Source organism: Canis lupus, chromosome 16, assembly GCF_011100685.1.
Source record: "Canis lupus familiaris isolate Mischka breed German Shepherd chromosome 16, alternate assembly UU_Cfam_GSD_1.0, whole genome shotgun sequence".
Taxonomy (NCBI): domain Eukaryota; kingdom Metazoa; phylum Chordata; class Mammalia; order Carnivora; family Canidae; genus Canis; species Canis lupus.
In genome coordinates this window covers 34,443,919-34,463,755 of record NC_049237.1, presented here as the reverse complement: position 1 = coordinate 34,463,755, position 19,837 = coordinate 34,443,919, and the positions used below count along the sequence as shown (strand labels likewise).

General features: G+C 44.4%; 2 protein-coding genes across 7 annotated transcripts in view; one reads left to right on the top strand and one right to left on the bottom strand.

Annotated features, from left to right (window-relative positions):
- Window positions 1-14,226, bottom strand: part of GSR (glutathione-disulfide reductase) — a 49,382-nt gene extending 35,156 nt beyond the window's left edge. The window contains exons 1-2 of one of the 3 annotated variants that reach the window (XM_038560173.1): window positions 13,469-13,487; window positions 169-317 (exon numbers count right to left, since the gene is read on the bottom strand). In XM_038560173.1, the coding sequence (XP_038416101.1) occupies window positions 169-317; window positions 13,469-13,472 (153 nt within the window). In that variant the 5' untranslated portion in view covers window positions 13,473-13,487. Of the gene's footprint in view, window positions 1-168; window positions 318-13,468; window positions 13,772-14,157 lie in introns of those variants that run through there. The other 2 variants (XM_038560174.1, XM_038560172.1) reach the window with 2 other exon arrangements.
- UBXN8 (UBX domain protein 8) overlaps window positions 1-19,837 on the top strand; it is a 94,502-nt gene that overhangs the window by 37,689 nt on the left and 36,976 nt on the right. The gene's annotated exons all lie outside the window — the stretch shown is intronic.

The following is a 19,837-nucleotide window of genomic DNA, read 5'->3' as shown; positions in this document are numbered from 1 at the left end:
TTAAGTCCATAAAATGGGAATGGTAATATATAATAGAGGTTTTGAGAAGATGAGAGATAATGCAAATAAAGCACCTCTTTTCTCATTTATAATAGATCTAACGATGAGATTGACTCCCCTGAATTATTTCTGCACTCTGCTGGATCCCCAAGCTCACAAAAGGCTTACTGAAAAGAGAGGAGATAAACGTCCCTGGTGGCTGGCTCCCTTCAGGAATGAATCAACTGATGGCATAAAGCTTGTCTCCCAGGCTGGCACACCACGATGATGGGTTCTCAGGACACTGACTCTCCAAGGGCACACACAGCCAATAAGACCTGAAACAACATTCGCCACCTGGCAAATTTCCCTGCAGAGCCCTCATTCCCTAGGGGGGCATTAACTAGCAATAAGCCTTAGAGACAAGTTTCTCGAACTCCTGAGTACACCCAATGCCAGAGACACTCCGGTAGCTTTGTCTCCTTTGCAATCTGACAATCCGTCTCTAACAACTCCCTGTCCCATCGGCCTGCCAGCATCCGCTCACAGTAAAGACAGGGGCCTCTCCCAATAGGGACAGAACGTGTAAAGAGTCCGATGATACATGTGGCAGCATTCAGGCACTTTACCTTTTTTTTTTTTTTAATTTTTATTTATTTATGATAGTCACACAGAGAGAGAGAGAGAGACAGAGACAGAGACATAGGCAGAGAGAGAAGCAGGCTCCATGCACCGGGAGCCCGACGTGGGATTTGATCCCGGGTCTCCAGGATTGCGCCCTGGGCCAAAGGCAGGCGCTAAACCGCTGCGCCACCCAGGGATCCCGCACTTTACCATTTTTATAGGCTGGGCTCTCTCACCTTCAGTTCAGCTGAAATTAAGTAAAAACTTCCCATTGCCCATGTTGGTGGTAAAACAAGGGTTTGTTCCATTGACAACTGCACCTGTCAAGAATGCCACCTGTGCTTAACCGTAAACTTCCTTTTGGTTACCCCTTCTGTCTCCTGTCACAGACTAGTCTTCAGATTCCTGTTTTGCATCCTACCATCTAGTTCAAGATGAATATGGGGAAGGAACACGGAGAGTCTGATGAACCAGTCATCATTCACTACCAAAACCCTATCAATTCATCAACTCATTCTTTCAGCAACTCTATACTGAATACCCACTTAATGAATGAATGACTGTCCTAGGAGTTGGAATAAGTAGGCAAGCAGAACAAAGATCTCTGTCTTTGTCAAGTTTCATCAGCTTCACACCAACAGTGACTAAAGGCCCTTGGCCTGTACAACACTGATGCCAACTCCAAAGTGTGTAAAATTTTCCAGGCCATCAAGCAATTAACTCAATCTTTTTTTTTTTTTAAGATTTTATTTATTGGGATCCCTGGGTGGCGCAGCGGTTTGGCGCCTGCCTTTGGCCCAGGGCGCGATCCTGGAGACCCGGGATCGAATCCCACGTCGGGCTTCCGGTGCATGGAGCCTGCTTCTCCCTCTGCCTGTGTCTCTGCCTCTCTCTCTCTCTCTGTGACTATCATAAAATAATAAAAAAAAAAAAGATTTTATTTATTTATTCATGAGACACAGAGAGAGAGGAAGAGACACAGGCAGAGGGAGAAGCAGGCTCCCTGCAAGGAGCCTGAGGCAGGACTTGATCCCAGGACCCCGGGATCACGACCTGAGCCACCCAGGTACCCCAGTTAACTCAATTCTGACATTATCTACCTGGAGATAACATCAGCTCCCACAGATTGAGGGTTTGGTCCTTCAAGCCTGCTGGCTGCCCCTACTTCACATGTTAATCCGCAAGTCCAGCTGTCACCTGTGCTTCAGAGTAACATCTGGCCTCACATCTACTCCCCCACCAAAAGAAAAAGATCTAGGATCCTATATCCTAATTTAATATCTAATGTTGTAATAACTAGTGAATAAATGGTTATTAATTATAAGGTCTTTAGTCTTTCCGCAAAATTCCTTCAATCCCACTCTATAAGAAATAGTCTGCTATGACTTGTTCAAAGTGCCTCTTATTTTTTTTAAAGATTTATTTATTCATGAAAGACACGGTAGGGGCGGGAGGGGGGGAGAGGCAGACACAGGCAGAGGGAGAAGCAGGCTCCATGCAGGGAGCCTGACGTGGGACTCAATCCCATGTCTCCAGGATCAGGCCCTGGGCTGAAGGCGGCGCTAAACCGCTGAGCCCAAAGTGCCTCTTAGAAATAGGACCTCTGACGGATTCAGAAGCAGCCTTTCTTTTCTGGCTCTGAAGATTTAGTGGGTTCTAAGGCAGATAGCAAAGTAATATCATACTAATCCTAGTGCAAAAAATTAAACAATCAACAGTGTAAATCAAAAGACCAATTTCAACATTAGGATTTGCCTACTTCAACTAACCCCACCCTTTCTGATCACTCCTTTATTTGGCACTTACGAATATAGGTGTGCCACACTTTATGAAACTCTAAACCCACAAAACAAATTAGGGTAACTTTCTGTTTCTGAGGGCTACCTGTCAATACTGACGGTGTATTGGGGTACCTGGGTGGGTGGCTCAGTTGGTTAAGCATCTGCCTTTGGCTCAGGTCATGATCCCAGGGTCCTAGGATGGAGCCCCACATCAGGCTTCCTGCTCAGTGGAGAGCCTGCTTCTCCCTCTGCCCTTCCCTGACTGGTTATGCGTGTGCACACACTCTCCCTTAAAGAAGTAAAATCTTAAAAAAACAAAACAACAACAACAAAAAAACTGAAGGTGTGTGATCTCCTTTATGCAAATGTACATTTAAAAATGCACATTCAACTTAGGACATTATACTAAAATAAGGGAAATAAGTCAAATATTACATGATTCCACTTACATGAGATACCTAAAATGGTTCAAATTCAGGGATGCCGGGGTGGTTCAAGGGTTGAGCATCTGCCTTCAGCTCAGGGCATGATCCCGGGATCCTGGGATTGAGTCCCGCATCAGGCTCCCTGCATGGAGCCTGCTTCTCCCTCTGCCTATGTCTCTGCCTCTCTGCCTCTCTCTCTCTCATGAATAAATAAATCAAATCCTAAAAAAAAAAAAAAGATGTCAAATTCAGGGTGCCTGGGTGGCTCAGTCCATTGAGCGTCTGGCCTTCTGTTCAGGTCATGATCCCGGAGTCCCAGCATCAAGCCCCACATCAGGCTCCCTGCTCAGTGGGGAGTCTGCTTCTCCCTCCATTCCCCCACCCTGACCCAGCTCATTTTCTCTCTCACTCTCTCTCAAAATCTTTTTTTTTTAAGATTTTATTAATTTATTCATGAGAGACACACACACAGAGAGGCAGAGACACAGGCAGAGGGAGAAGCAGGCTTCATGCAGGGAGCCCAATGTGGAACTCGATCCCGGGACTCTAGGATCAGGCCCCGGGCTGAAGGCAGGCGCTAAACCACTGAGCCACTCAGGGATCCCTCTCAAATAAAATCTTATTTAAAATCTTTTAAAAAATCTTAAAAAATCTTTTAAAATCTTAAAAAAAAAAAATTCATAGAACCAAAGAATGGAATGGTGATTGCCAGGGTCTGGGCAGATGTGGGAGAGGAATGGGAAGTTATTAATCAACAGGCACGAAATTTCAGTGAAGCAGGATAAGTAAGTTCTAGGTATCCTGCTTTACCATATTGTACTGTAGTCAACAATACTGTATTGTATGCTTAAAAATCTATTAAGAGCATAGATTTCATGTTAAGTGTTCTTACCATTAAAATTTTTAAGAAGTATATTCAGCCTTATGTAGAGATACAGACATCATAATATCAAAGTACACACTATCACATCAAGTTAGGTTGATTTACATGTTGCTAAGTCATTGTTTTCAGCCTAGATAAATACAAACAACAGTCTACTGAGAAGCCTGTTTTTCAGACATCTTTTATTTTATTTTATTTATTTATTTATTTATTTTCTAAAATATCATTTATTTATTCATGAGAGACACAGAGAGAGAGGCAGAGACACAGGCAGAGGGAGAAGCAGGCTCCATTCAGGGAGCCTGACGTGGGACTTGATCCCGGGTCTCCAGGATCACGCCTTGGGTCGAAGGCGGCGCTAAACCGCTGAGCCACCCGGGCTGCCCTCAGACATCTTTTAAAACCCCCGCCTTGGGACGCCTGGGTGGCTCAGTGGTTGACGTCAGCCTTCGGATCAGGGCGTGATCCAGGGATCTGGGATCGAGTCCCATATTGGGCTCCTTGCAGGAGGCCTGCTTATCCCTCTGCCTGTGTCTCTACCTCAATCTCTGTGTCTCTCATGAATGAATGAATGAGCCCCCACCCTTTCCTGCTGGCATCTCCAATGGCAACACCATTCACAGTGACTTTTTTTTTTTTTTAAGATTTTATTTATTCATGAGAGACACAGAGAGAGAGAGGTAGAGACACAGGCAGAGGGAGAAGCAGGCTCCATGCAGGGATCCCGACGTGGGATTTGATCCCGGGTCTCCAGGATCACAACCTGGGCTGAAGGCGGCGCTAAACCACTGAGCTACCCAGGCTGCCCCATTCACAGTGACATTAATAATCAAGTCTTTACCAGGTACAAACTTCCAGTTATAAAATCAATAAGTCATGGGGATGTAATGTACAGCATGGTGACTGGAGCTAATAATAACCGTATTGCTTATTAGGAAGTTGCTAAGAGAGTAGATCTTAAAAGCTCTTGTCACAAGAAAAAAAGATTTGTAACTATGTATGGCAACAAGCTTAACTCGACTTCTGCTGGTGATCATTCCACAGTATACCCAAATCATTATGCTGTACAGCAAAACTAATAACAGTGTTAGATGTCAACTATACCTCAATTAAAAAGAAAAAGAAAACTTTTGGCCGAGTAATTAACCCTTAGTACCAACTCTCATTGGTGAGAACTGCACGTGTATACCACAAGAACCCGGTTACTCCTTATCACAAAATCAGCACACTCAGCAAGAACACTGGAACTTGTGCTCCCACAGGCCCTGGGGCCTAGGGAGCAGTAAATCAGAAACAACTCCTCAAGTTGATTCCTCCTGCGTCTGCGTAGGCAGAAAACTGAACCGCAGAGACAAAGCTCCCAGAAGGCTCTCATTTACCTTGGCTGTGGGCAATCTTTGCATTTCTCCTTGGTCACGAGAGAAGTATTGCATTTAACTTTTTGGAGATGCCAGAAACTAGATTTGAAGGTCATCTCCTTTATTTTTTCTGCCCTTAGAAATGACTTAATTGCAATATGCAACAAGAGATCATTATCCTTACTGAATTCTAGGGAAAAGTAGATGATTTCCTTCAGTTTCCCACGTTTAGCATCTAACCTAATACCCTACAACTTTTTGCCTAATGGTGAAAAAATAAAGACCAATTTAAGGGTGGAATCAGGTTATTAGAGCTACACATGTCTCTTGACTTGGTTTATTCATTAGTTTAGTAGCAATTCTGGCCTCTGTTGCTTCTTTCACTTTGAACTAAAGAAGATCAGGATATGCTACCCCAAACCCTGCTACTTTGGCATGCAGATCATTTTGAGCTAAAGATAATTAAGAGCAAAGGAGGACCTCTCTCCCTCCCCCTTTCTGCTAAAAGCAGGGCATACATTTCCCTTTGGGAAGGTATCCCTCATCCCTCTTCTGTGCCAGGATGAGGCGAACAACCTTTATCACCAAAGATGGAAAAATTAACACTGAGCTGAATCTATACAAAAAATCTTATTAAAGTGATCTTTATGGGGCACCAGTTGGGCATCTGCCTTCAGCTCAGGTCATGATCTCGGAGTCCTGGGATCAAGCTCTGAATCTGCTCCCTGCTCAGCGGGGAGTCTGGTTCTCCCTCTCCACCACCCCCGCCCCTTGCATGCCACTCTCTTGCTCTCTTTCTCAAATAAATAAAATCTTTAAAAAAAGTAACCTTTATCTTTCATATGTTCCCCTCATGTATTTACCTTCCCACAATTTACTGCTACTAGGAGCCCAAACCCCCTTTCCTTTGTTAGTCACTTCTCCACAATTTATCACCCTTTGTTCTATTGGTATTAAGCTTCCAGGCCAGAGTGCTCCTTTTACCACCACCACCACCTCCCCTCTGTGATACTCTTGTGCATGTGAAATAAACTCCTACATATCTGTCTACTGTTGGTCTAATTTGCAGGATCCAGCTACTGAACCTCAAAGGGTAGAGGAAAAGTTTTTCCTCCCCTACAGAACACAATATGGGACAAAGTCATCTCATACCTGAATTTAACAGCTTTAAAAAATTATAAAAAAAAAAAAAAAAAAAAAAAAAAAAGGAACTTGGGACTCCTGGGTGGCTCAGTGGTGAGCAGCTGCCTTCAGCTCAGGGTGTGATCCCGGGGTCCTGGGATTTAGTCCCACATGGGGCTCCCCATAGGGAGCCTGCTTCTCCCTCTGCCTATGTCTCTGCCTCTCTGTCTCTCTCATGAATAAATATAATCTTTAAAAAAATTCAGTTTTTTAAATGAAAATGATTTTTCTTAAAGATTTTATTTATTTGAGAGATAGAGAACCGGCAGGGCGAAAGGCAGAGGGAGAGGGAGTGGGCTTCCTCACTGAGCAGGAAGCCCAACGCCAGGGGGAGGGGGCCCTCAATCCCAGGACCCTGGGATCCTGACCTGAGCCAAAAGCAGATGCTTAACCAACTGTCCTACAAGTGCCCCAAAAGGTGAACTCTTACGAACACAAAGATGCATCACTCATCTTGAAAATGTGTATCTTCTTGAAGGCATCTATCCCTATCAGATTGCAGAAATTTACAAAAAAAAAAAAGCCTCCTAGGAAGGAAGAGTCAGAAAATAAAGGCAGACAGTCACACGGTGTAGAGACAACCTTCAAGGGCATTCTCCACTAGCTGCTTCAGAAGCATAATAATGCAACCAGGAAATGAATGACTCTACAACCAAAGTCACTGTCATCTGACCTGCACATTTATGCAGAATTTACCAGATTTCGTCCCAATGCTTCATACTGTCCCTTCTTCCCATGAAGACCCTGCCACTGTGTCTGGCTCACATTACACCAAAACCAGAATGGAGCTCTTTTTTAAAAATACATCTGCTCGGGCAGCCCGGGTGGCTCAGTGGTTTAGCGCCGCCTTCAGCCCAGGGTGTGATCCTGGAGACCCGGGATCGAGTCCCACGTCAGGCTCCCTGCGTGGAGCCTGCTTCTCCCTCTGCCTGTGTCTCTGCCTCTGCCTCTCTCTCTCTCTCTCTCTCTCTCTCTCTCTCTCGTGTGTCTATCATGAATAAATAAATAAAATCTTAAAAAAAAAAAAAAGATTTTAAAATACATCTGCTTTGCTTCACACCACACCTACTAAATCAGGAGCTATGTAGTGAAGACCTATGTGGTAGATCCTTAACTGTTTTTGGAGTAAATGCTGTCTGGTTCCCAAGAAGGAAGTTAAGAAGGCCCCTCCCCTGAAGTAAAGAATAATGCTTAAACAGGTTAATCAAGTCACAGTTTACTCCATACTAATACACCAAAACTATAGTTTCTGATGGCCGGGCCCATCAGTTCCCTAGGTTACAGTATGCTTGGTTTGTTTTCAACCATATTTTAGCTGACACTCACTTTGCTCCTCCGTAAAGTAAGGGTGCTGAGCCAGAACAATGCTTCCCAAATTACTACAAGGATCTGAGTCCAATCCTAAATGAAATGAAAATAACATGGTCCATGTAGTGTTTCATAAAGCTAAAAGTATTGGGGTGCCTGGGTGGCTCAGTCAGTTAAGCATCTGCCTTTGGCTCAGGTCAAGATCCTACAGCAAGGAGTCTGCTTCTCCCTCTCCCTCTGCTTGTGACTTTTTTTTTCTCTCTCGAAATCTTAAAAAAAAAAAAAAAAAGTATTCAATTTCAAGAACTGTCCTTTACTTGAAATTATAAGCCTCCTACTTATTAAAACATCATTTTTTATTTTGAAAAAAGACAGTAATAGGGAAACCTGGGTGGCTCAGGGGCTGAGAGTCTGCCTTCTGTTCAGGGTGAGATCCTGGAGTCCTGGGATCAAGTCCTGCATCGAGCTCCCTGAGGGGAACCTGCTTCTCTCTCTGCCTGTCTCTCTCAAGAATAAATAAGATCTTTAAAAAAAAAATTTTTTTTTAATAAAATAAATAGGGACGCCTGGGTGGCTCAGCGGTTGAGCGTCTGCCTTTGACTCAGGTTGTGATCCTGCAGTCCTGAGACGGAGTCCCGCGTCGGGCTCCCCACAGGGAGCCTGCTTCTCCCTCTGCCTGTGTCTCTGCCTGTCTCTCTGTGTCTCTCATGAATAAATAAAATCTTTAAAAAATAAAAATATAAATAAATAAGACAGTGATAGAAAAAAAAATTTTTTTAAGATTTTATTTGGGCAGCCCAGGTGGCTCAGGGGTTTAGCGCCACCATCAGCCCAGGGTGTGATCCTGGAGACCTGGGATCAAGTCCCAGGTCAGGCTCCCTGCATGGAGCCTGCTTCTCCCTCTGCCTGTGTCTCTGCCTCTGTGTGTGTGTGTTTATTCTCATGAATAAATAAATAAAATCTAAAAAAAATTTATTTTTTTTTTATTTATTCCTGAGAGACAAAGAGAGCGTGAGAGAGACGCAGGGACACAAGGCAGAGGGAGAAGCAGGCTCCACACGGGGAGCCCGAATTGGGACTCGATCTCAGGGTCTCCAGGCTCATGCCCTGGGCTAAAGGCAGCGCTAAATCCCTGAGCCACCCAGGCTGCCCAGAAAAAAAAAAAAATTTTTAAAGATTTTATTTATTTATTCATGAGAAACACAGAGAGAGAGAGGAGGAGGGAGCCTGATGTGGGACTTGGTCCTGGGACTCCAGCATTACATCCTGGGCTAAAGGCATGTAACCCCTAAGCCACCCAGGCATCCCCTCCCAGAAAAAAAAAATTTTTTTTTCCAGAAAAAAATTTTAATAACCACTCCACTAGGGGCACCTGGGTGGCTCAGTGATTGAGTGCCTTTGGCTCCGGTCATGATCCCAGGGTCCTAGGATCAAGTGCTTCTCCCTCTGCCTGTGTCTCTCTCTGCCTCTCACGAATAAATAAAATCCTTAAAAAAAAAAAAAAAAAGACCACTACTCTAAAAAAATTAAGTCAGCAAGCTTATGTTAGTGCTTCTATCTTCAAAAAAGACTGTAGTCAATCTGGATTATTGGCTCTCCAAAATCACTTCCAGCTCTATCACTCCATGAGTCTAAACTTTCACGGAGGAAGGTTTACAACAGACCAAAAAACAAAGCAAAAAAAAAAAAAAACCCTAAAAACAAGAACTTGGTCTTTAAAAAAAAAATTACAAAAATATTGCATGGAAAACTTAGAAACTACAGATAACAAGTAAGCTCCACAAGGACAGGGATTTGTTTGTTGCCATGATTCTAGCATCTAAAAAAGTACCTGAAAAAAAAAAGTACCTGTATACCTGGCATAAGAATTAGTAAATGAGCAAACAAAAATAAAACAAAAACACTGGGCACCCGGTGGCTCAGTCAATTAAGCATCTGCCTTCAGCTCGGGTTGCGGTCTCAGGGTCCTGGGATCCAGCCCCATATCGGGATCCCTGCTCCGTGGGGAGTCTGCTTCTCCTTCTCCCTCTCTTTCTCCCGCTGCTCCTCCCCCTGGCTGTGCGCTCTCTCTCTCAAATAAATAAATCAATTAAATATTTAAAAAAACAAAACAAAAACACAATCCCATTAACTACTGGAAGACTTTAATTTGAATCTTCAATGTGAATTCACCCACAGCAACTTAAAATATTCACCAAGGTCCAGAATCAAAATATTTTATTTAGGAAAAAAAATGGTCAAACTATCAATACTAAAGAAACTTCTATTTGATTTCCCCAAAGGACAGCTCTCAATAGTACTACTATCACAAAACCACTTTTATTGATGCACTCCTCCTACTCAAAACCCCTTCCACACAATTGACTTCATTTTTTTTAAGGTAAACTCTACACCCAATGTGGGGCTTAAACTCACCACCCCAAGATCAAGAGTCACATGCTCTACGGACTGAGCCAGCCAAGCACCCCTAGAAACTTCTTTTTTTTTAAAAAAAAAAAAAAGGGGGGGGGAACATGTTTTTTTTTTTTTTTTAAGATTTTATTTATTTATTCATGAGAGAGAGAGAGAAATGCAGAGACACAGGCAGAGAGAGGAGTGGGCTCCATGCATGGAGCCCAACGTGGGACTCGATCCCGGGTCTCCAGGATCACGCCCTGGGCCAAAGGCGGCACTAAACCGCTGAGCCACCAGGGCTGCCGGAAACTTCATATTTTTAACACAACCAACCCATCAGCTCCCCCTATCTTACTTCTATAAGAGACACCCCTATTCCAGTCAAATCCAATTACACAACATACTCTGCCTCTCTGCCTTTGCCTCTGACCCTACCCTATCAAAACATGGTATTCATTCAAGTTCAGAAGGATACTCTCTCCTTCACAGAACCATCCATCTCGTGGTAACCAGGCAGAAAAGATGATTCCAACACTCTCAACTACTTTGTTTACTATTGCAGCAATTAACACAGACCATCTCACTTTGGAGCTGACGTCACATTTTGCTCCCACACCATATTGCAAATTCCCTGTGGGAGGGGATCTTTGCCTTACATATGTTTGTATCTACCCTTTTCTCTCCGCCAGCCTCAATCCAAGTACTTAGCACTTAGAATACAGGAAATGAGGACTCGAACAAATGAAATAATGTGTTTCAGAAGGCCTATGTTCCCTACACCAGCTTGGAAATCACTGGATATCATAAGTTTTTTTTTTTTTAATTTTTTTATTTATTTATGATAGTTACAGAGAGAGAGAGAGGGAGGCAGAGACACAGGCAGAGGGAGAAGCAGGCTTCATGCACCGGGAGCCCGACGTGGGATTCGATCCCAGGTCTCCAGGATCGCGCCCTAGGCCAAAGGCAGGCACCAAACCGCTGCGCCACCCAGGGATCCCGGATATCATAAGTTTAATATTGCAACTAGTGATAGCCTAGATAACTGGAATTTTTTTTTTAAAGATTTTATTTATTTGAGAGAGAGAAATGGAGACAGTGGCAGAGATACCAAGAGAGAGGAAGAGCAGGGAGGCGGGAGAAGCAGGCTCCCCACTGCGCAGGGAGCCTGTGGGGCCAGATCGCAGAACTGCAAGATCATGACCTGAGCTGAAGGCAGATGCTCAATCAACTGAGCCACCCAGGTGCCCCAGATAATTGGAATTCTTAAATCTAAATTCTGGTCTTATTGATTGTAATATATTCTCTTATATTCAACACATACCTACACCCTTCCTTGTATTCAACACCAAAAGCCAATTTGAAAAGAACCCCAATGGAATGTCATAAAGATGGGAAATAGGGGATTTCCTCAAGATACCAATGCTCACAGGAAAACAAAAGTTGCTGTAGCAGAATGATACAAGCAAGGCCAGGCACTGTATAAGGAAGCAGTAAATGGCTGGCTGTCCAAACCTGTCCTTCACTCGCTCTCAGAAGTAATTTACCTCTTAGTGAATTCATATTCCTAACAAGTACCTAAAAATGAGGCCAGCCCCTTCTCTTGATTAATATCAGTGGAACCAGACAATGATGATGGATGCCACAAACAGATTATGATATAATGCACAAGGTGGAAAACTGAGAAAAGAGGTACAGGGGCGCCTGGCTGGCTCAGTCAGTAGAGCATGTGACTCGATCTTGGGGTTATAAATTCGAGCCTCACGTTGGGTGTAGAGATTACTTAAAAAATAAAATCTGAAAAAAAAAAAAAAAAAGACAAAAGTAAAGGAATACAAAGAAGTCATTAAGTGCTCTCACAAGCTGCCCAGGGGGACCCCTCAATCTGCTTTCTGCAGACACAAGACTTCTAGTGGAGGTATGTACTAAGATGTCAAGGTGCAAGTTGATCGTTACCAGGGATTTTTTCCTTTCCTCCATTCTATTCCCACTTTCATTTTGAATTTGAAAAATAAGTACTGGACAATGGAGTCAGCCCTTTCACAAACTGTCAATTCTGAGTTTGATTCATTACACGTATGGTTATTGAGCAAGATATTTTGTTAAGATGATAAGAGGTGCACAAACACAGGAACCCATCCCTGCCCTTAAGGAGTTCCCAATTTGGTATAATTTAAACACCAGTTTCCAAAATAATTTGGAGAACCCTTCCCAATTCCAGGTTAGTCTTGGACACAGAATTTTAATATTAACAGCAAGTACCTCACCCAAGTCTTGTGATAGAAAAGGTCACACCGATAACATGGGAACAAAAATTTTTTTTAAAATGATGGGGTTTCTTGGGGCAGCCTGGGTGGCTCAGCGGTTGAGTGCCGCCTTCAGCCCAGGGTATGATCCTGGAAACCCAGGATCGAGTCCCAGGTCAGGCTCCCTGCGTGGGGCCTGCTTCTCCCTCTGCCTCTCTCTCTCTGTGTCTTTCATGAATAAATAAATAAAAATCTTTAAAAATAAATACATGTGATGAGGTTTCTCAATCGTTAAGATTTACGACCCTCTTTTTTGGAAGCAGTTTTAAAACCCGCTCTCGGGATCCCTGGGTGGCGCAGCGGTTTGGCGCCTGCCTTTGGCCCAGGGCGCGATCCTGGAGACCCAGGATTGAATCCCACATCGGGCTCCCGGTGCATGGAGCCTGCCTCTCCCTCTGCCTGTGTCTCTGCCTCTCTCTCTCTCTCTCTCTCTCTCTCTGTGACTATCATAAATAAAAAAAAAAAAAAAAAAAAATTTAAAAAAATAAAAAAATAAAAAAATAAAACCCGCTCTCCTCCGCCCCCATATTAAAGCCACCCAGAATAAATGTTTCTGTGACCCCCCCCCCCCAAAAAAAAAGAAAAGACTTAACGAAAAACAAAGAAACAAACGTCTGAGAATTCAGTAACTCCTACTCTGGAGTAACCTACAGTCCGTGATTACCAACGTTGGCTGCGATCAGAACCCCTGTGGAGCTTCTAAACCTCCCAAAGCCCAGGCTGCACCTCGGGCCAGTGAAATCAGAAGCCACGGGAGTGGAACCCACAGCAGAATTTTTCCAACTCCTCAGGTGCTCCGAATGCGCAAGGCAAGGGCGAGAACCACTAGTGTAAAATCACTCTGCCCCTGAAACTGAAAGGAGAGGATCAGGATTCGCATCTCTCAAGGGCATGTCCCCCATTCCGCTCCCCAACACCCGGACCCCCGAGCCCGGCTGCAATTCTTCCACGGGCAGTTCTGTTCCACGGATCTGGGGGTGCGATCAAGCGGGGGATTACGGCACCCTTCCCACTGGAGGAGGAAGGATGCGGGGAAGTTCTGTTAGATGCACCACCTACGGCTAGGGCTGCACCCGGGCTTAGCTCCGGGGGCCCCACAACGGAGCCGGGGCTCCTCTACACCTGCCGGGAGCCCGCCCGCCGCCGCGGACGGACGGACCGCACCGGGCAAAGAGCACAGGCAGCGCGCACGGAGCGGAGAGAGCGCCGGGCTGCGGGGCCCCGTACTCACGCATGTGCCGCCCAGCTTGTGGCTCTCCACCACGGCGGCCCGGGCGCCCAGCTCCGCCGCCCTGCGCGCGCTGGCCAGCCCGCCCGAGCCGCCGCCGATCACCAAGTAGTCGAACGAGGCCGCGGCGCCGGCGGCGGGCGGCGGGCGCTGAGGCTGCGGCTGCGGCTGCGGCTCCTGCCTGCAGGCCATGGCGCGGGAGAGCGCGCGGGCGGGCGGCGGCCGCGGGAAGCCGGGGAAGGCGCGCGCCGCCGGCCGCCAGCTCGGCCCCGCGCTCGCGCCCAGCGCCCGGGGCAGCAGGGCCATGCACGCGGAAGTGCGCGCAGGGGAGCGGCCCGCGGGCGGCCGGGGAGGGGGTGCGCGGGCCCCGGGCGAGCGCAGCCTCACGGTGACTAAGCACCCGGCCGGGCGCGGGGGGAGGGGGCAGGGCCGGGGAGGGGCTCCCGGGCCGCGGCCCCGCGGGCGCCGAGGGGGACCCGCCCCCACCCCGCCCTCCGAGCGCCCGCCGGCCGGCCCTGCCCACACCGAGCGGCGGCGCGGACTCCTCGGCCTTCACCCCGCACCTGGGACCTCGCGTCCCACCCGCATCAACCGGATGTGGGTTTCCGAAGGCCGCGGGGCGCGGGAGGGTGAAAGCCCTGCTTTGGTCTCCCCCCTCCCCCCCGCCCGCCTTTTCCTGAGCGGGCGGGCACCTTGGGAGTTGCCAGTGGCGCCAACGTCTGGATGAAGGGAGGTTTGCCCTTCATCCTTTTGGAAGGTGATGTTTCTGAGTGTGATCCGCAGACTATACCCGGATTGCTGATTCCTGGGCCTTAATCCAGATCTACTGAGTTAAATTGGACTCTCTGGGTGCCGAACCCCAGCAATCCATGCTTTAAACAATTCTCTAGCCTTCAGGTGACTGTAGAGCACATTTAGTCTGGGAAACATTTGGAATAAATGTTTCTGTGACCCCCGAGTGAAGCAGAAAGGTAGGGTAGAGATGGAGACCAAAGGCATTTTATTCCCAAACAATTGAGACGAGTGTTGTTTTATGTATGTATGAGATCACAGAGGAAGTGGGAGAAGCAAACTCCCCACTGAGCGGACGAATGGGAAGGCCAGGGCTTAACCCACTGAGCCACCCAGGAGCACCTCGAGCTTCCTTTTCGAATATCTGGAACTGCCAACTGCATACACAACACAAGAGTGGGCTTCGAATTTGTGTGATGATAGTCCACCCTTTGCAGGAATATGACCCAGCCCATCACCCACAGGCTGAGAGCCCTCAACTGGAGGCCCAGGAATGAAAGTCCGTGTCCAGAGAAACTCACCCAGCACCTTGAAGCAGAATGGGAACTAACTACACTCAGGTTAAAATGGCATCCACTTCTTCCTTTTTTTTTTTTTTTCTTTTTAAAAGATTTTATTTATTCATGAGACACAGAGAGTGACAGAGACATAGGCAGAGGGAGAAGCAGGCTCCCTTGAGGAGTCTGATAGGGGACTTGATCCTAGGCCCAGAGGATCACAACCTAAGCCAAAGACAGATGCTTGACCCCTGAGCTACCCACGCACTCCTCCATTTTATTTTTTAAGGTTTTTAAAATCCTGCTTAAAAAGTAAGATAGGGGAAGAAGGGAAAGTTCCTCCAGTACAAATCCATGTAATAAATGTAGAAGGAGCAACAGTTAGGAAAGTCACCATTTTGCAACTATCATAGTGATAAGTGTGTCATTAAACATCAGTGTATATTAAAGCCACTTGGGTGAAAATTTGACAGTCTTAGAATATGCCTCCACAGATTACTATTGATCACAAAGGGAGGAAAGCAACTTTACAGGGGTCCAGACACTGTCATACCCAAGTGATTGAAGTTGAATATTGTCACTAATGAGACAGTTGTCATAGTGTGCCCTGTGATGTGATGCAGTAAGAAGTACACAACTTCACTTACGTAGTATTCCTGATGGAAATCCCTAATCTGAATCTATTTTTTTTTAAAGGTCCTATTTATTTATTCATGAGAAACACAGAGAGAGAGAGAGGCAGAGACACAGGCAGAGGGAGAAGCAGGCTCCATGCAGGGAGCCCGACAGGGGACTCGATTCCAGGTCTCCAGGATCACGCCCTGGACCGAAGGTGGCGCTAAACCGCTGAGCCACTGGGGCTGCCCCCTAATCTGAATCTAATCATGAGGTAAGGTTCAGAAAAACCCACACTGAGGAGAATTTTACAAACAACTAGCCTTATTCTTTAAAAAAAAATAATAATAATGTTAATGTCTTGAGGCGCCTATGTGGCTCAGTCAGTTGAGTGTCCCCCTCTTGGTTTCAGCTCAGGTCATGATCTCACGGGTCCTGGGATTGAGCCCCACCATGGGTTCCATGCTCCACTGGGGAGTCTGCTTAAAGATTCTCTTCCTCTGCCCCCCCTCCTTTCAAATAATTTTTTTTTCAAATAATAGTTTTAAAAAGGAAAAAAAAAAAAAAGAAACTAGCAATGTCTTGAAAATAAAGCAAGGCAAAGGATCTATTCCAGGTTAAAGAATATTGAAGAAATATGAGAAATAAAGACCAGGCTTGATCCTGGATGGCATTCTGAATTGGGGAAAATTCACTATAAAGAATAGTTGGTGATATTTGAAGTGTGGCCTATATAATATATCCTGGTACCACATTGATGCAAAATTTCCTCCTGTGATCATTGTACTGTGGTTATGTGAGACAATATCCTTGTTTCTTAAGAGATACACACTGGAGTATTAAGGAATCACTGAAGTATTTAGGAGTCAAGAGTCTGAGAAACTTGGATTCATTTCCTACCACAGACATTGTCATAATCACTTCTTCAATTGTGAAATGGGAAGGCTGGCAAAAAGGAGGTAGGCATGTCAAATAAAGAGGATAACTTTGTAGGAAATGAGTCCATAGGGGTAGGATAATGAGTGGATGGATACATCAGTAGAGGAGTACAGATTGGACTGTAGGAAATGTGAAAAGGGGGTAATGGGAGTTGGGTGGAGTCCTGGAAAGTCTTGCTTGTACCCAGGCTAAGGTGTTTAGACATTAGTCCAGAGGCCATAAGTAGTTGCTGAAAATTTCTGAGATATCTTTCCCTGGAAATATCTGACATGAACTGGAGATGGTAAAATTGACTGTATAGGATCCCAAGGCCGTTTTGAGAACAGATAGGAAGAAACAGATTGGACAGGTATAACTAAGTGAAGGTTGGAGGGAGGGTACAATAGTCAAGGATGACAAGTTTTGAACCAGGAAATATGAGAGAAAGATGACACCATAAAACTACACAAAGAAGATGAAAGAAGGTAAAGATCTATATAAATCCTTGCTAGTTGCAAAGGAGGAAAGAATATTTTGCCACCTAATTACATAAACCCATGCAATATGTTGAAACTAAAGATTTATAAGGTATTGTTTGGGACTAAAATGTTTTATTTTCATATAAGTGTTTTTACGTTTTGGTTCTGACTTACATGGGAAGGGGAACAGGTAGCCATATCCCAAGCACTTGAAGATTTCAGACTGTTTCTAAGTTTTCTTCAAGGAAAAAAATTATCAGCTATACTAAAAATATAGTCAGGGTAGTTAATAAGAGGTAGATTTAGGATATTAAATGCTGAAAATGGAGGCAACTCGCTGGCTTATTAGGAAAAGCATGTGACTCTTGGTCTCTGGGTCTTCAGTTTGAGTCCCATGTTTGGTGTAGAGATCAATAAATAAAATAAACAAACTTTTAAAATGATGAGAACTGGGGGATCCCTGGGTGGCTCAGCGGTTTGGCTCCTGCCTTCGGCCCAGGGCGCGGTCCTGGAGACCTGGGATCGAGTCCCACGTTAGTCTCCCGGCATGGAGCCTGCTTCTCCCTCCTCCTGTGTCTCTGCCTCTCTCTCCCTCTCTCTCTCTCATAAATAAATAAATAAATAAATAATAAATAAATAAATAAATAAATCTTTTTAAAAATTAGTTTTTCTTAAAAAAAAAATAAAAAATAAAAAATGGTGAGAATGGGGCAGCCCGGGTGGCTCAGCGGTTTAGTGCCACCTTCAGCCCAGGGCGTGATCCTGGTGACCAGGGATCCAATCCTACATTGGGCTCCCCGCAGGGTGCCTGCTTCTCCCTCTGCCTGTGTCTCTGCCTCTTTCTCTCTCTCGGTCTCTCATGAATAAATAAATAAAATCTTTTAAAAAATTTTTAAAATAAGACAAGAATGAAAACTGAGTTATTTTGTGAAAAATAGCAGAACCCCAAGCAATTACTTCATCTCTTAATAATTTCATCATTGAATTTTTCTTCGAACATTAGAAAACTTAGGTGATTTCCACCAAGACACTGTGAAATATTTGTCAAAATAATAAACCAATAATTAGGGATGCCTGGGTGGCTCAGCAGTTGAGCATCTGCCTTTGGCTCAGGGCATGATCCTGAAGACCCGGGATTGAGTCCCACATCGGGCTCCCTGCATGGGCCTGCTTCTCTCTCTGCCTGTGTCTCTGCCTCTCTCTGTGTGTGTCTCTCAGGAATAAATAAATAACATCTTCAAAAAAAATAAAAATTATTAAAAAAAATAAACCAACAACTAACATATAAATAAGTAATATGCTTAAGAGCTTTATTAGGTGTAATGCTAAGAACTTTATGTTATCTCTTCCTCAACCTAAGAAATAAATACCATTATTATCTCCATTGTATAGATGAAAAGACTGAGGTTCAGAGAAGATAAATAGCCTGTACAAGACTACACAGCTGGTAAACGGTAGAGCTGGAATTCAAATCTAGAGTCCTAACTCTGAAGTCTATTCTCTTAACAATTACTGGAGAGAAACCATTATAGATAGTGTCCTATGGTAAAAACTAAAGAAGCCAATATTTTTTCATGGTATTTTGTGTAGGAGAAAATGTCAAATATCATTTTTTATCTCTTCATTTACCCATTTTTAAAAACCACTGGGGGACGCCTGGGTGGCTCAGTGGTTAAGCTTTTGCCTTAGGCTCAGGGTGTGATCCTGGAATCCCAGGATCAAGTCCCACATTAGGCTCCCTCCATGGAGTCTGCTTCTCCCTCTGCCTATGTCTCTGCTTCTCTCTCTCTCTCTCTGTCTCTGTCTCTGTCTCTTATGAATAAATAAATAAAATCTTTTTAAAAAATTGAGAATTTACATACATAAAATTTACCAACTGTACGTGGGTACAAGTGCATGATTTTTGAAATTCCAGTATGATTAACATATGGTTATATTAGTTTCAATGATGTGTATATGTATACGTATATATGCATATTTACATATTTATAGTGATTCAACAATTCCATACATTACTCAATACTCATCATAATCTTAATCCCCATCACCTATTTCATTCATTCCCCTACCCTACTCCCCTCTGGTAACCATCAGTTTGTTCCCTAGAATTAAGAGTCTGTTTTTTTGGTCTCTTTTTCCTTTTCATTTTTTCTTGGTTTCTTAAATTCCCCATATGACTAAAATTGTATGGCATTTGTCTTTCTCCGAATGACTTATTTCACTTAGCATTATACCCCCCTTTTTTAAATGTAGCCTCTTTCTCCTTCTGCATTCTCTCTATAGTATAATTTGTAGGAAATGTATTCATGACTCATCAGTGACTAATTTATATCACAACTTCGTGTTATTTGAGGTTACAGATCAAGAGCTATTATACTAGATGGAAGGTGGTAATAGTACTTCTATAAACAATCTGAGAAGTCTGTACAGGAAATAATGGTATACAAAGAATCTTGCACAACCAGGTTGCTCAATGACATGCATTTCTTATGATGCATATGTAAAGATAATTGCAGTCACTTATGAGGATAAAATAATATGAGGAAGGAATAAAACAAATATTACTAGTTACACAATTTCAGTGTGTAATACTGAGGAAAGGATAAATCATGAAGAGATAGAGAATAGCTGTAACTGAAAGTGAGATTAACACAAAGAATTTTACAGTAAGCAGAAGGAATCTTTCTGACAAGAACAGCAAGTCCGCTTTGTGGGGAACTTGGATACTATCTCAGAAGACAAATCTAGGGGGAAATCACACATGCACTCAATAGCTCTTTCACCCTTTGAATCTCTACTTAATTGTGTTAGCAATGTATTTTGAAAGAAGGGGGAGATCATAAAAAGCTTTAGCAATAGGGTGCCTGAGTGCCTCAGCGGTTGAGCGTATGCCTTCTGCTCAGGGCACCATCCTGGAGTCCTGGGATGAAGTCCCACATTGGCTCCCAGCATGGAGCCTGCTTCTCCCTCTGCCTTGTCTCTGCCTGTCTCTCTCTCTCTCTCTCTCTCTCTCTCTGTGTGTGTGTGTCTCTCATGAATAAATAAAATCTTTAACAACAACAACAACAACA